The 14,098-nt window shown below is 43.4% G+C and overlaps 2 protein-coding genes across 9 annotated transcripts in view; one reads left to right on the forward strand and one right to left on the reverse strand.

Moving 5' to 3' along the window:
- LOC112067942 (uncharacterized) overlaps nt 1-14,098 on the forward strand; it is a 539,689-nt gene that overhangs the window by 337,310 nt on the left and 188,281 nt on the right. The gene's annotated exons all lie outside the window — the stretch shown is intronic.
- LOC111958455 (uncharacterized) overlaps nt 1-14,098 on the reverse strand; it is a 320,242-nt gene that overhangs the window by 177,380 nt on the left and 128,764 nt on the right. The window contains exons 1-6 of one of the 6 annotated variants that reach the window (XR_002876534.2): nt 9,844-10,339; nt 9,149-9,279; nt 8,772-8,945; nt 5,199-5,349; nt 3,972-4,083; nt 1,646-3,818 (exon numbers count right to left, since the gene is read on the reverse strand). Coding sequence is in view for 5 of the 6 variants with exons in the window: in XM_070437210.1 (XP_070293311.1) it covers nt 7,764-8,945; nt 9,149-9,279; nt 9,844-10,120 (1,590 nt within the window). In the remaining variant the exon portion in view is untranslated. Of the gene's footprint in view, nt 1-1,645; nt 3,819-3,971; nt 4,084-4,403; nt 5,350-7,408; nt 8,946-9,148; nt 9,280-9,843; nt 10,340-14,098 lie in introns of those variants that run through there. The other 5 variants (XM_070437214.1, XM_070437213.1, XM_070437210.1 and 2 more) reach the window with 5 other exon arrangements.

The following is a 14,098-nucleotide window of genomic DNA, read 5'->3' on the forward strand; positions in this document are numbered from 1 at the left end:
TCCAAAATGTTTTAATTAAGTAATTTTGCAATGTAACTACAGTTACAGTGCAGCAAAACTGCAGTTCAACCACAGCAAACTGCAATTATGCTGCAATTACTGGGTCCAAAACTGCAGTTACAAAACTGCAATGTTTTTTGTAAGGAATTAATAATTGGGTTGAAAATGATGGGAAATGTGCACAATTATCAATATTTTATACTAGTTATCATACAAAGAAYAATTAAAAGTATTTCTATGAGATATTATGTGATTTATTTGTTTTTTCAAGTCTAAATGCTCAACAATGTTTTTTTGTGTGTGTACTCCTATCATTTATTGCAGAATTGCCTGTACGTTGTGTTGCAGTAAAAGGGTCTGTTCTACTAAGTAGCRCTTCTTGTTTCCAAATCTACGGAGTTTACACCCAGTGGAGCGTTTCTGCTCATTTTGTGGCTTTTAAAGTGTGGCCAATCAGCTTAAATCCAATCGTTTTTTCATATTGGACATACATATTGCGCTGGTTGTGTACAGTTTAATATGTATGTTCAATATGAAAAAAACTATTGGATTTAAGCTGATTGGCCACATTGTTTCAAATGACAAGTTAATGAGGGGTTTGTGGTTAAGTACCCTCCTAAACAGAAAGGGCATTCCATTTGATTTTAATCACTTTTTGACCACACCCCTTTTGATTTGAATGAAACTTTACATACATATTTGCCCATGGTAGAAGTGGTCAGAAAGTGACATTCTTGGACCTGAATGCCAAAACATTCGTGAGATAGARCTGCCCCTTTTTGCATACCCCACCATACCATGAGACATCCATRTCTTCATCACTGGAAAAGATTATTGTTGAGTTTGATATAATTTAAAAGCTTAAAAACAGGGTTGTCAAAATATTTAGAATTTCTTGAAATAAATGTTTTTTTATAAAAAAATCTAAAGTACTGTAAAAACCGCATAAACTCAGATTTGTTTCATTTATTTTCGCATATGTTGTAGTTTAGACCCTAATTTACATCCTCTGAGGTGTATGTGTTGTGCTCACCATCGGTTGAGACACAGCATACTCTTGAATACAGGGTGGGTGTTATTTCAATCATATAAATATAATTCATAGAATGGGCCTACCCTTCAGACCACTGCAATTTAGCTGGTACACCATTGATATTGAAATTGATATTTTAACTTCCAATTACTATTTACAAAGATGGCTGCCGGTCCACCCACTGTTGATTAACAACTTAAATGGGAATGTCTATTCTATTATCTATATTCCTATGATATCAATAGGTTTCATATGGAAGATTGACAGTGTTAATTTAACTGATATCTCATTCAAGTCAACATTCTCTGATATGTGGACCTCCAACCATCTTTGTGGTACCATTTGAAAGTAGAAATGTCAATGTTATTCCCATTTTAGTACATTAATCAGCCAAAACATGACACCCACCCTGTATTCAAGAGCATGCTGTGTCTCAACCGATGACGGGCACAACACAAACATCTCAGATTATGTCAAATATGGTCAAAAACTGCAACATATGCAAAATATATTTGTTTTATTTGTTTTCAGATAATTGACATTAAAGGTAAAAYAAATGTTTTTTTATTAMCTTTTTTTTCAGGAAATTGTCCAATAGTTTGACAATCCTGTATGCAAGCTTTAAAATTATATTCAATTCAACTGTTTATCTTTCCCAGTGATGAAGACATTAATCTCATGGTATGATGAGGTATGCCAAATGGGTCAATTTTGAGCACCTCCCTCTCCTGAATGTTCTGGCACTCGGGTCCAAAATGTTACTTTCTGACCACTTCTACCATGGGCAAATATGTATTGAAAGTTTAGTTCGAATCAAAAGGAGTGTGGTCAAAAAGTGATTGAAATCAAATGACATGACCCAGAAGTCAACATGTTGTACACTCTGAACCCGTTTGTAAAGACCAGACAGTCTGGAATATCAACTACAGGTTCAATTTAGTTCAAGTTTAATATTTCACCTCAGTCATCACCTGAAGGTAACTTATAGGCCATTTACTGCAAACAGCTTGAGGTCAAGGACTGTAGAATAAACACAGTGACGCGGTGACATACATCCGTATAAATACAGCCAAAGTCAATTATTGGGTGGCAATGTTTTCTACAACCATGGGAGATTCATAACAATAATACACATTGTGCCTGTGCTTAACTCCATTCCGTTTCTCTTTTATCCTGAAAAACTCCCCATACACAAGCATACCCATAACATGATGCAGCCACCACTATGCTTGAAAATATGGAGAGTGGTACTCATTTATGTGTTGTATTGGATTTGCCCCAAACATAATTTGTATTCGGGACAAAAAGTTAATTGCTTTGCCAGATTCTTTGCAGTATTACTTTAGTGCCTTGTTGCAAACAGGATAGATGTTTTGGAATTTTTTWAATCTGTAYAGGCTTCCTTCTTTTCACTCTGTAAATTAAGTTAGTATTGTGGAGTAACTACAATRGTGCTGTTGCTGATCCATCGTCACTTTTCTATCACAGCCATTAACCTCTGTAACTGTTTTAAAGTCACCATTGGCCTCATGGGGAAATCCCTGAGCGGTTTTCTTCCTCTCTGGCAACTGAGTTAGGAAGGACGCCTGTATCTTTGTAGCGACCGGGTGTATTTGGGGCGGCAGGTAGCCTAGTGGTTAGAGCGTTGGGCCAGTAACCGAAAGGTTGCTAGATCGAATCCCCGAGCTGACAAGGTAAGAATCTGTCGTTCTGGGCCTCCCGGGTGGCGCAGTGGTCTAGGGCACTGCATCGCAGCGCTAGCTGCGCCACCAGAATCTCTGGGTTCGCGCCCAGGCTCTGTCGCAGCCGGCCGCGACCGGCCTAGCGTCGTCCGGGTTAGGGAGGGTTTGGCCGGTAGGGATATCCTTGTCTCATCGCGCTCCAGCGACTCCTGTGGCGGGCCGGGCGCAGTGCCCGCAAGGGGGCCAGGTGCACAGTGTTTCCTCCGACACATTGGTGCGGCTGGCTTCCGGGTTGGAGGCGCGCTGTGTTAAGGTACTCTGCCTCATCATACTCTTTCTTTCCTCATTTCACTACATCCAAAACCAACAGAATTAACTACAAACTAATTAGTACTATATTACATGTCATTACATGCTGTGCATACAGGCAAACAACCTTTCTTACTTATGGACCTTCAGGTGCATCTGGTGCTGGTGGGAGAACCTTTTCTTAACCCTGGGGGCAGCTGAACGGTTTCTCCCCTGTGTGGAYCCTCTGGTGGATCTCAGCCTGTTTGGGGAAACTGAAGGCTTTCCCACAGAACAAACACAGGAAGCGCTTCTCTTTGGCGCTGCCAACTTTACTGGTTACATCTCTACTACTGTCATTTGTCAATGGGCTTGTGTAGCCATTTAGTCTTGAGGCATTATCTGAGGTCTGGTTTAACATTAGGAGAGTGTGAGGACGTAGACCCTGTGTTGTCACAGGGTCCATGTTCCAGTTGATAGATCCTATAGAAGGCAGCCTGAAGGCAGCACCTGTTAGGGGGTTTAACCTGAGGTGCCATCAGTCTCTCTGATTCACAATTATAGGAGCAGGACGAAACATCTCTAGCCAAATCTGTTCTCTCCCGCCGTATACCGTCCCCACAGACCACATCTGTGCTTCACCCTGTTGTCATGGAGACTAAGTTCGGTTGTCGTTTTGTGTTCGACTGTCTGTTTCTAGCTGTGGTTAAYAGTTGAGGACTCTGTCCCATCCACTGACCTCCACTATGTTGCCTTTGGTCCTGGCTTGCTCAGTGATGTCGTCCCACGGGCCCAATGGAATTTGAGTCAATTACCTGGTCAAGTTCATAAATTGTGTGTGTTTTAGTATGTAAACATAAGTTGTATTGATTTAATTTTATGAATGAAGAGAAAATAAAAGCCAGATCCATCACTATTCCCATTGAAGATCTATTACTGTATGTAGGCTATATGTATTTCTTCCTTACCTTGCTCCCCCATCTTTAGTCCACTCAGCAGATCAATGCTTTCTGGTCCGTCTTCTACTGTCTCCTCTTTGACCAGCAGCAGATCAATCTTCCCATCCTCCATGTCTACTGACTGTAAGAGATACAGAGTGAGAGGATGTTGGATCAAAAAATCTGATATGAACACCCTGCTATGGAGCATCTTCTGATTGGGTAATGAGGGATTGCTATGAGTACTATGCAAACGTGTTAGTTGATGTGACTACTTGACAATCTTTAATGGTTTGGTAATTGAAAGGCATGGTCCCACACTTAAAGACAAAATTCATCAAGAACAGGGCCCGTATCCACAAAGAGTCTCAGGGTAGAAGTTCTGATTGAGGATCAGGTCCCCACCGGTCTACATAGTGTGGTGGAAATTCTACCTGTAACTAATAATGAGGAGAGGCAAAATCAATTAAGGTATTACTTTTATTAAAAACGTATYATAATGAGGAGGCTGGTCGCACCACCCACGCAGGTGAGATGGAGTGAGAGCCTCCTGTACAAAGAATACAGGAGCATTTATATAGTCAAGCTACCCCATGCAAGCATCTGCAGAACACGTGACCCTATGTATGTGTATGTGTGTGAGGGGAGACAACTGGGTGAAAAGGTTGCCTCAGTCTGTCGCAACTGAGTGAGGACAATACCGGCCAGAATGACAGGAAGTCACTCCAGACATATTCCATCTAAGAGTAGCTCAACAATTCCCCCAAGTTGGGCAAGCAAGCGCCTTTGACTGTCGGCCCAGATGATGTACGGTCGACCTGGTCACACACATAAAACATGAATCTCTCGCCCAGAAACAGGCTCCAAACAGAACAATAGCTCTATGACTTGTGTGCAGAAGATAACACTTTGCTCTGTCTCCAGTTAAGCTAAGAGGAACCAGTTAGTTTCTGTCAGCTCTTGGCTGAGCGCCCAGGTATCATGGGGTCATGCTACACACACACAACAGTTAGAACAGGCCTCTTATTAATGCGCGCACACTTTTCTATCTTATATGAGTTTGTTTCTTTGACAATCTCAAGCCCAATGCCTGGGCTTAAAGACATATATTTCAGTACACAAGCATTATTAAGGTTTAACTTCAAAATGCCCTCACAAAAGTCTCATTCATTATGATCTAAAAGGCTAAACTGATCCTAGATCAGCACTCCTACCCAGACCTACTACCATACAGACAGTAGTTCACAGTGGGCTCACCTCAGTGAGACTGTGTGTGGTCCTGTGCTGCTCAGCTGGTTCCTCTGTGGGTTCAGGAGGTGTAGTCTGGTTGTCCCCCATGACCATGGTCCCCCAGACCCTCCTCACCTCCCTCCTCCTTCACCAGCAGCACCTCTGGACCCTCCTCCTCCTGGAAGAGATAGCTGATACAGATTACACAGACATTAAATCCCTCAGGTACGTACACACGTGTACAGAGATAACACACTTTCAACATGGCGTCCCGTGTGGCTCAGTTGATTCCCACGCGGGACCAGTACGAAAAAGGTATGAAAATGTATGCACTCACTACTGTAAATCGCTCTGGATAAGAGTGTCTGCCAAAGGACTATAATGTAAAACAGTGTTTCCCATCCCCACCTTGTTTCAAATCAAATTGTATTTCATGCTTACTTACAAGCCYTTAACCAACAATACAGTTAAGCTAAATATTTTCTAAATAAAATAAAAGAGCAACAAAATAACGAGGCTATGTACCGGTACCGAGTCAACGTGCGGGGGTACAGGTTAGTTGAGGTAATATGTAGGTAGGGGCGAAGTGACTATGCATAAATAATAAACAGCGAGTAGCAGCAGCGTAAAAAAAAGTGTGTGTTGGGGGGGGGGGGGGGGGTCAATGCAAATAGTCTGGGTATCCATTTGATTAGCTGTTCAGCAGGCTTATGGCTTGGTGGTAGAAACTGTTAAGAAGCCTTTTGGACCTAGACTTGGCACTCCGGTACTGCTTGCTGTGCGGCAGCAGAGAGAACAGTCTTTGACAATTTTTAGGGCCTTCCTCTGACACCGCCTGGTATAGGGGTCCTTCATGGCAGGAAGCTTGGCCCCATTGATGTACTGGGCTGTACGCAATCCTCTCTGTAGAGCCTTGCGGTCAGAGGCTGAGCAGTTGCCATACCAGGTGGTGATGCAACCAGTTAGGATGCTCTCGATGGTGCAGCTGTAGACATTTTTGAGGATCCGAGGAGCCATGCCAAATCTTTTCAGTCTCTTGAGGGGGAATAGGCTTTGTCGTGCCCTCTTCACGACTGTCTTGGTATGTTTGGACCATGATAGTTTGTTGGTGATGTGGACACCAAGGAACTTGAAGCTCTCAACCTGCTCCACTACAGCCCCGTCGATGAGAATGGGGGCTGTGGTGGTTCATTTCTTTACTATCAAATGAGGAGAGACAAACTTATCACACAAGTCAGAGTTATACTTAAACTAAATCTTTAATAATGAGAGCTTTGCAATAGCAATGACTTGTCAATGATTCACCATTTCTAATAATCCGTTGTGAGTGGCGAGACAAAAGTACAAAGGTCTTTTATAGCCAAGATACACCCCTTTCAACCTACATGACGAACAACAGATACATAGAATGGGTCACAAGGTGAGACTTCATAAATGAGAAAGGAGTGTCCCGTAGCCAGATGGCATTCGCTATAAATTATYGTTCAGTTTGGTCCCTAAGACGAGGTTCCTATCTTGTTCCTGTTACTCCTAGCACAAAAACACCAACTCGACCAATGGCATAAATCAATTGTCAACTCCAGACACTCCCTCCAATGCCAAAGGAGGGAGTGACTGGCGCACAGACATTGTGGAGACAAGTAATTGGTTCCCCACTAATCACGCCATCCCTTCACATGGTTTAGAATAGGTAGACACATTCACATATGAAGACAATGTTCCCTCCTGTCCTCTTCCCCTTCTGATATTCTGCATAGCACCAGGGACATGTGAAAGACAAGCCTGACCTCTCCCCTCTCTGGGCCCCAGGTGACTGAGCCCCAGCTGAGGGAAGAAGTGCAACTGCCAACACCAGAGTCCGAAGGGAAACATTCTAATAACAAGTATACCACATAAGCATATTATGCAGATAAGACATMTTAAGACATCTATGTTACCCAACTAATTCTGATTCATCCGCCACAGGGCGTGCTCAGCCCTCCTTTTCCTGTAGTCCAAGATCATGTCCACAATCACTGCCAGGTCACTGACCTCCACCCTTTGAGTCCTATACCGTAGATACAGAATTTCTTAAATTGTTGTTAAACCCATCACGGTGGACATAAATKATGCTGTGGGTAAAAACAAGTCAGAAATGATAAATCAAAAGTCAGACAAACCGGGCTAAAGTATTTTGACTTGTACAGTAGGTGCTTTTTAATGTGTGGGTCTAAAGAGTCTCAATGAAAGTCTTGGAATGAAAAGTCCCATTTTGTGTTTATTAAACAAACAAGAGCTGAATACACCATATGAAAACCACACATACACGTGTCTCAACTAAAAGTCAGTATGAACTTGATGAACGGAATACATTTTTTCATTAAGTGTCTTGGGAAAATTTGTGACCACCATATAGCCTACACAGCACAAACAATATGAAACAGACTTTTATATATCTCACACGTCTGGATGCAATATCCTACCCAGGAATATTCAACACTGAAATGTGTTACTCTCATTATCCCAAATTTCTGATGAAAATKTATTTTTGTCTTAAATGCAGGGTTTGATCGAAACGCCAGAAGCGATCAAGTGGAATGGTTACTTTCTATTTTATAGAGTGGAATGTTTTTTCTGCTGGTGTATCCTGAGGTAGCTCCTCTCTGAGAACCTCTTCCCGCAGTGCGTACAAGCAAAATGCCTTTCTCCCGTGTGGACCTTCAAGTGCATCTTCAGGTGACCAGCCTGGGCGAAGCGCATGTGACACTGGGTACAGCTGTAGGGTTTCTCCCCTGTGTGGACCATCTGGTGCCTTTTCAGGTGGTCCTGGCGGGAGAACCTCTTCTCACACTGGTTACAGCTGTAAGGTTTCTCCCCTGTGTGGACCCTCTGGTGGATCTCCACCTTCTGGAGGCAGCTGAAGCCTTTGTTACAGAACATGCAGAGGAACCGTTTCTCTTTACTATTGCCTGATGTTGCTCCCCCTTCCTGAGCCTGGGCTCTAGCCCAGTCGTTTGAGTTCAATACCTGATCGAAAAGGTGTGAATYGGAATGCCCCATCGATGTGGACACTAGGTCGCAATCCCTGAGCGCGTGTAAAGGGGAGTGAGTCGTGACATTTGGATTTGTCTCTAAGCTTTCCCTATAATCTAAGAAGTCTCTGCCCTGTGAGTGTCCGTCTCCTTGGTGACTATCTGCATTCCATGTGGGAGGAACATCCCTCTCCACTTTCACAGTCACCTCATCTACAACTATAACCTCCCCTTTCTTATCTAGGCAACTTTCAGAGTATACACTACTACTGTACTGGTTCCAGTCCCCTCTAGACAGATCAGTCTGTGTCTCTAAACCCAAGGATATGTTGCCAGGGTCCATCTCTGTAGCGTAAGAACCAGACGGATCATCAACTTCAGTGTCTAACGCATTACCATCTCCACGGGAATGAACCATCTTCTGGATTTGTTGAAATACCGGTAAATACTCTGAGCCGGGAGCAGGAGGACAGCCCAGTCTCCTCAGCCCCAGTCTCTCTGGGTCTGACCTGTGGTCAGATCCTGTGTTTACAGTTAAAGACTTGGTGTCTGTCTCTGACTTGAGTACGGCGTTCGGGGTTCCACTGACCTCCATGATGCTGCATCGGGTCCTGGGCTGTGCTGGGGCGGTGGTGGGGTCCTCTGTGGCTACAGGGGGTGCTCCAGCTACTCCAGTCTGGATGTCTCTGCTGTGCCATGGGTCCTCCTCTCCTTCAGACTTCTCCTGCTTGACCTCATGACCAGCAGCCTCTCCATCTGCAGACTGACACAAGAAGAGAAGAGGTTATTACCGGTACATGAGTAGAATTTGATAAATGTTGTAATGAAGTCTCACAAGCTCCCCTATGGCAGATAAATTAGGATGTACATGTAAGCAAGTGAATAGCTAAGGGCAGCCTTTCTGAAATAAAAAGACACATTTAATTTATAAAGTAACACATTTTTATGTAACACTATTACACTAACCTCTATCACAATAACTTGCTGGGTTGAGGTTCCGCTCCCCTCATCAATAGTGATTAGTTGGTCAACTCTCCATGAATTGTGTCCAGCTGGCTTCACAAAGCTCCTGTGGCCTCCAGTGRGATGTCCTTCACCTGAGAGAGTGATTGGGGGGAAAAGAGGTGGTGAGGTTAACTCTGGGTTTCCCAAACTCCATCCTAAGGACCCCAAGGGGTGCACATTTTGAGTTTTGCCCTAACACTACACAGCTGATTCAAATAATCAACTAATCATCAAGCTTTGACAATTTGAATAAGCTGTGTAGTATTAGGTCAAAAACCAAAACGTGCACCCCAAGGACTGAGTTTGGGAAACCCTGGCRTCAGCTACTGTCAATGCTATATTATACACCAATGGCAAGGATAAGGTAACACTTCTCATAACTTATTGATATACTATTTATTGATTAATGTATAATGTTCCATTCATTATATTGTTTTCATTGAGGAAATAATAGGAAATGCAGTAAATCAAGAATGTGGTTAGAATATGATATTGTGTATTTGCACAAGATAGCAAAGTAATTTGGGGAATTATTGCGTACAATCCAAAAACTGACCAATACCAAATTCAGGGTAACACATCGGAATACATTTGCATAGGGCAAGGGGGCGAAAGGCACTGCCGTATATATGAATGCAGCYTTCTGCAAAATGCACCTCTTGCCATTCCTCTGTATCGGTCGACGATCTTGACACGACTGGCGAGGACGCGCTCTCGTGTTGTCCTCTCTGCGCGTTCCCGTGCCACCTTCAATTCCAGTACTTTCTTCCGCAATGCCCTGTTTTCTTTCTGGCTTTGAGTTATTTCCAAACGAAACACTGCATARTCGTCGTCTACGAGTTTACAGATCTCGGCCACGGCTGCATTCGCTAGCACCTCCATGATGGAGGCTATTTGAGTGTGAAATACCATACCGTTAGAGTTACCGGCCATTGTTAGCAGCTAGCTAGCTAGCGTTACCTAGATAACATATCAACCAAGTCCTGTCTCCAACGCGAATAAAAAACTACATGGGTTAAGTATGTGATGCTGTGCAGTTAAGTCATATTGCGTTCCAGGGTGGTAATACACATCTAAATATTAACAATAAAAACGCTAACGTGGAAATAGTTATTGGTCACTGTTCACTTCCGTTCGTCTTAGTCTTCTATGATATCATTGCTGTCCGCAAACAAAGGTTTAAAAGTGCATGCCGCCACCTACTGTGCTGGAGTGTGCATCAATCATGGTCTACCTAATTATGCACTACTAAGAAAAAATAACTGGGGGGAAAAAGCCCTACTAACCCTCCCAAGCCCCAACCCATTAAACTGTATGACATTCTGAAACAATCCACCCGTAGGATTATTCAGCATGTCTACAACCATTTCAACAGTATCTGTTAACCCCCAAAACTATTTTGGCTTTTCCACAATAACCTTCAAGCATTTCTGCTTTCCACAACCCGAGTCGTGTTGATGTCATAGCTTTCATTGGTAAGGTTAACTTTTGTCACTACCAAAATGTCCTTTGACAGAGCACATTCATGAGCGCAAGATTTCTGAACAGGTCTCGAAACCATGCCAGAACCATCAGAAACACCAACCCCAACATAAGGTCCACTTACTGTAGTACAGGAGCAGCCATGGAAGCTCCAACATTCCGCACTGTAGTCACACCAATCTGTCTTACATCCTCTGCATACGAAACATCCTGACTGATTCTATATCTCTGAGCGTCTCGCTGTATCTGGCATCCACCAAATGGGACGGAGGGTGACGACATCATACAAAAAGTGAAATAAATCAAAAACCYATCCCACTGCTTCAATCACAGTCCAAATCACATTCCTACACAGGCTCAGGGGCCTGTGAGAGCGGAACATTCATCGACAGGATTACTTGTAATGTCTCTGCTGTAAGTCCCCAAAAAAACGTTGAGCCACACTCAATGATTACTATTTTCTTAGATTTTTCTTTCTGTTTGCTCTGTGCAGTTTATAACCATTGCAAGTCAYCGTTTATCATGTAAGGATCTCTCTGTTGGCGAGGAACATTCACTAGTGTCTCTACTCGAACTACCATTGTTTCTAAAATGGTACTCCCTTCTCCCTGACAGCCCTATTTTTGCCACCTCTGTCTCCTTCACCCTAACGGGGCAATTCAAGAATTTGGGCGCATGTTCGCCACCACAATTGCAGCATTTAACCATCTGGCATATCATTTTTTGAAACTCCTCCCATCTATATACACTACCGGTCAAAAGTTTTAGAACACCTACTCATTCAAGGGTTATTTATTTTTACTATTTTCTACATTGTAGAATAATAGTGAAGACATTAAAACTATGAAATAACACATGGAATTATGCCTAGAAGGCCAGCATYCCGGAGTCGCCTCTTCACTGTTGAYGTTGAGACTGGTGTTTTGCGGGTACTATTTAATGAAGCTGCCAGTTGAGGACTTGTGAGGTGTCTGTTTCTCAAACTAGACATTAATGTACTTGTCCTCTTGCTCAGTTGTGCACCGGGGCCTCCCACTCCTCTTTCTATTCTGGTTAGAGCCAGTTTGCGCTGTTCTGTGAAGGTAGTAGTACACAGTTGTACGAGATCTTCAGTTTCTTGGCAATTTCTCACACAGAATAGCCTTCATTTCTCAGAACAAGAATAGACACGAGTTTCAGAAAAGTTATTTGTTTCTGGCCATTTTGAGCCTGTAATCGAACCCCCAAATGCTGATGCTCCAGATTCTCAACTAGTCTAAAGAAGGCCAGTTTTATTGCTTCTTAAAATCAGGACAACAGTTTTCAGCTGCGCTAACATAATTGGTATGGCTGGTGACAATACTCCATGCATCTCCTCCGCTGAGAAGTCTTCCAGTCCCAGGAACTGCTCTGCCACATCCTCTATGGCTATTTTCCTGGACTTCCTCTCCACTTTGGCAGTGCCGTTAACCACCATAGTTATAAAGGCCACAAAGTCCACCTTCTTGACATGTAAAATGTCTGGCAACCCCTGCCGCCTTCAGAGAAGGCCTATTCACCACCATAGGCACTTCAGGACCATTAGATCCCTCAATCCTTTTTACAGCTGTTTCATATGAAATGTTCTGGTTGGCCCTGACTGTAGCCACCTCATCCTCAACCACCCTCGCCGGCCATTCTTAAGATGTCGCTTCATGATCCCCACCACAATTGCAACAAGTGCTCCTCACTTTTACAACACATGAGATGATCTCTTCCACAAAATGGACATCTCGAATTTTCCCTTCTGCAGACACTTTCCACATGTCCATAACCTCTACAGTGATTACACTGCATTGGTCTTTGGATAAACCCTCTGACATGGTTATTCATATACCCAAACTGCACTTGGGTACGGATGGACTCGTTTAAAAAATATATATATATATTTTTAAACTCCATTCATCCGACGTGCATCAATCACTCCATGGATACATTTTATTTCTGCAACATCGATTTCCCACAAGACTCCAGCACAGGAGGTTGGTGGCACCTTAATTGGGCAGAACGGGCTTGTGGTAATGGCTGGAGCGGCATCAGTGGAATGGTATCGAACTCAGTTTCCATGTTTGCCATTCCATTTGCTCCGTTCCAGCCATTTATGAGCTGTTATACCCTCCGCAGCCTCCTGTGGACGACAGATATTACCCCCTTGAGGGGTGCCCTGCTCCGAATAGCCACGCATGAYATGGCAACCTTCTCGAAATCAGGTGAAGCACAACACACGCTCCTTCTGTTCCTCTGAAGTACAAGAAATCAGAACAAGTCCACTTCTCATAATCCACACACAATTCACTTTACCATCACTCTTTCCACCAGTCTGGAAATCTCAAATGGATTAATCTGATTTGGCAACTTGTTCCGCTCCTCTTCAACAAACGTTCTCCTATAAGACGAGGGGACATACACAGCACTGGACGTTTTATTTCCTAACTCTGCTTTGCTCTGTTTTCCATGCTGTCAGACGCTATAATGGCACAGATAAAGACGAGTCCTCTATCTATCTTTATGATCCACACCTCCTCCTGCTTGTGCCATCTTGTGCCTATGAGTCACAACCTCACTTCTGTTTACACTGAAGAGAAAGGATCTTATTGGTTGGAATCATAGCTCAAAGGGTGCGGTTAAATGAAAAGGTATGTGTGCTGTTCATTGAAATATGATACTGCTCCATTACACATCAAACCTTCTTCTTGTGCATTTCCCGGCAGACTAGACGCTGTATCGCTGCATTTCTCAGGTCAGAGTGCAAATTACACATTTAAATATCTAACAGCCGCACACCAGTAGGTGCAGGCCCGGGGAATAGAGAAAGGACAACAGCTTCCTTGTTATTTCGATCTGCCTATTATTTGAGCTCAATCAATCAAATGTATTTATAAAGCCTTTTTTACATCAGAAGTCAAAGTGCTAGCTCAAAATTGTTACAGGCAAAAATGCAGTTACACAACAGTCAGTTCACAGAAAAATGGCCTCCTATCCTCAGCATACCACCAGCAATATAACAGGACATACTTCAACCTCTACCTCACCACATTCCTCACACTTCCCATCTGGGTGTTTCCCCACTAACAATAACACACTACCCAATCCACAATGACCCAACCTCAGCCTTGTCAACAGAACCCCATCCCTCCTTTCACACCCCAGATACCTGACCTCCCTCTCAGAATTCTGGATAGAGAAACTTCCTTCCCCGCTCCTCTCTCTCCCACTCACGTTGCCACTCCTGGGTCAACCCCTCTGCTATGATGCTCGTACATTCCATCCCCCCTCTAATGGGACCACCTTATGCACCGCCTCCTTCAAATCAAAATTTATTTGTCACATACACATACATGGTTAGCAGATGTTAATGCGAGTGTAGCGAAATGCTTGTGCTTCTAGTTCCGACAATGCAGTAATAACCAA

The sequence above is a fragment of the Salvelinus sp. IW2-2015 genome, linkage group LG34, assembly GCF_002910315.2.
Source record: "Salvelinus sp. IW2-2015 linkage group LG34, ASM291031v2, whole genome shotgun sequence".
NCBI lineage: Eukaryota > Metazoa > Chordata > Actinopteri > Salmoniformes > Salmonidae > Salvelinus > Salvelinus sp. IW2-2015.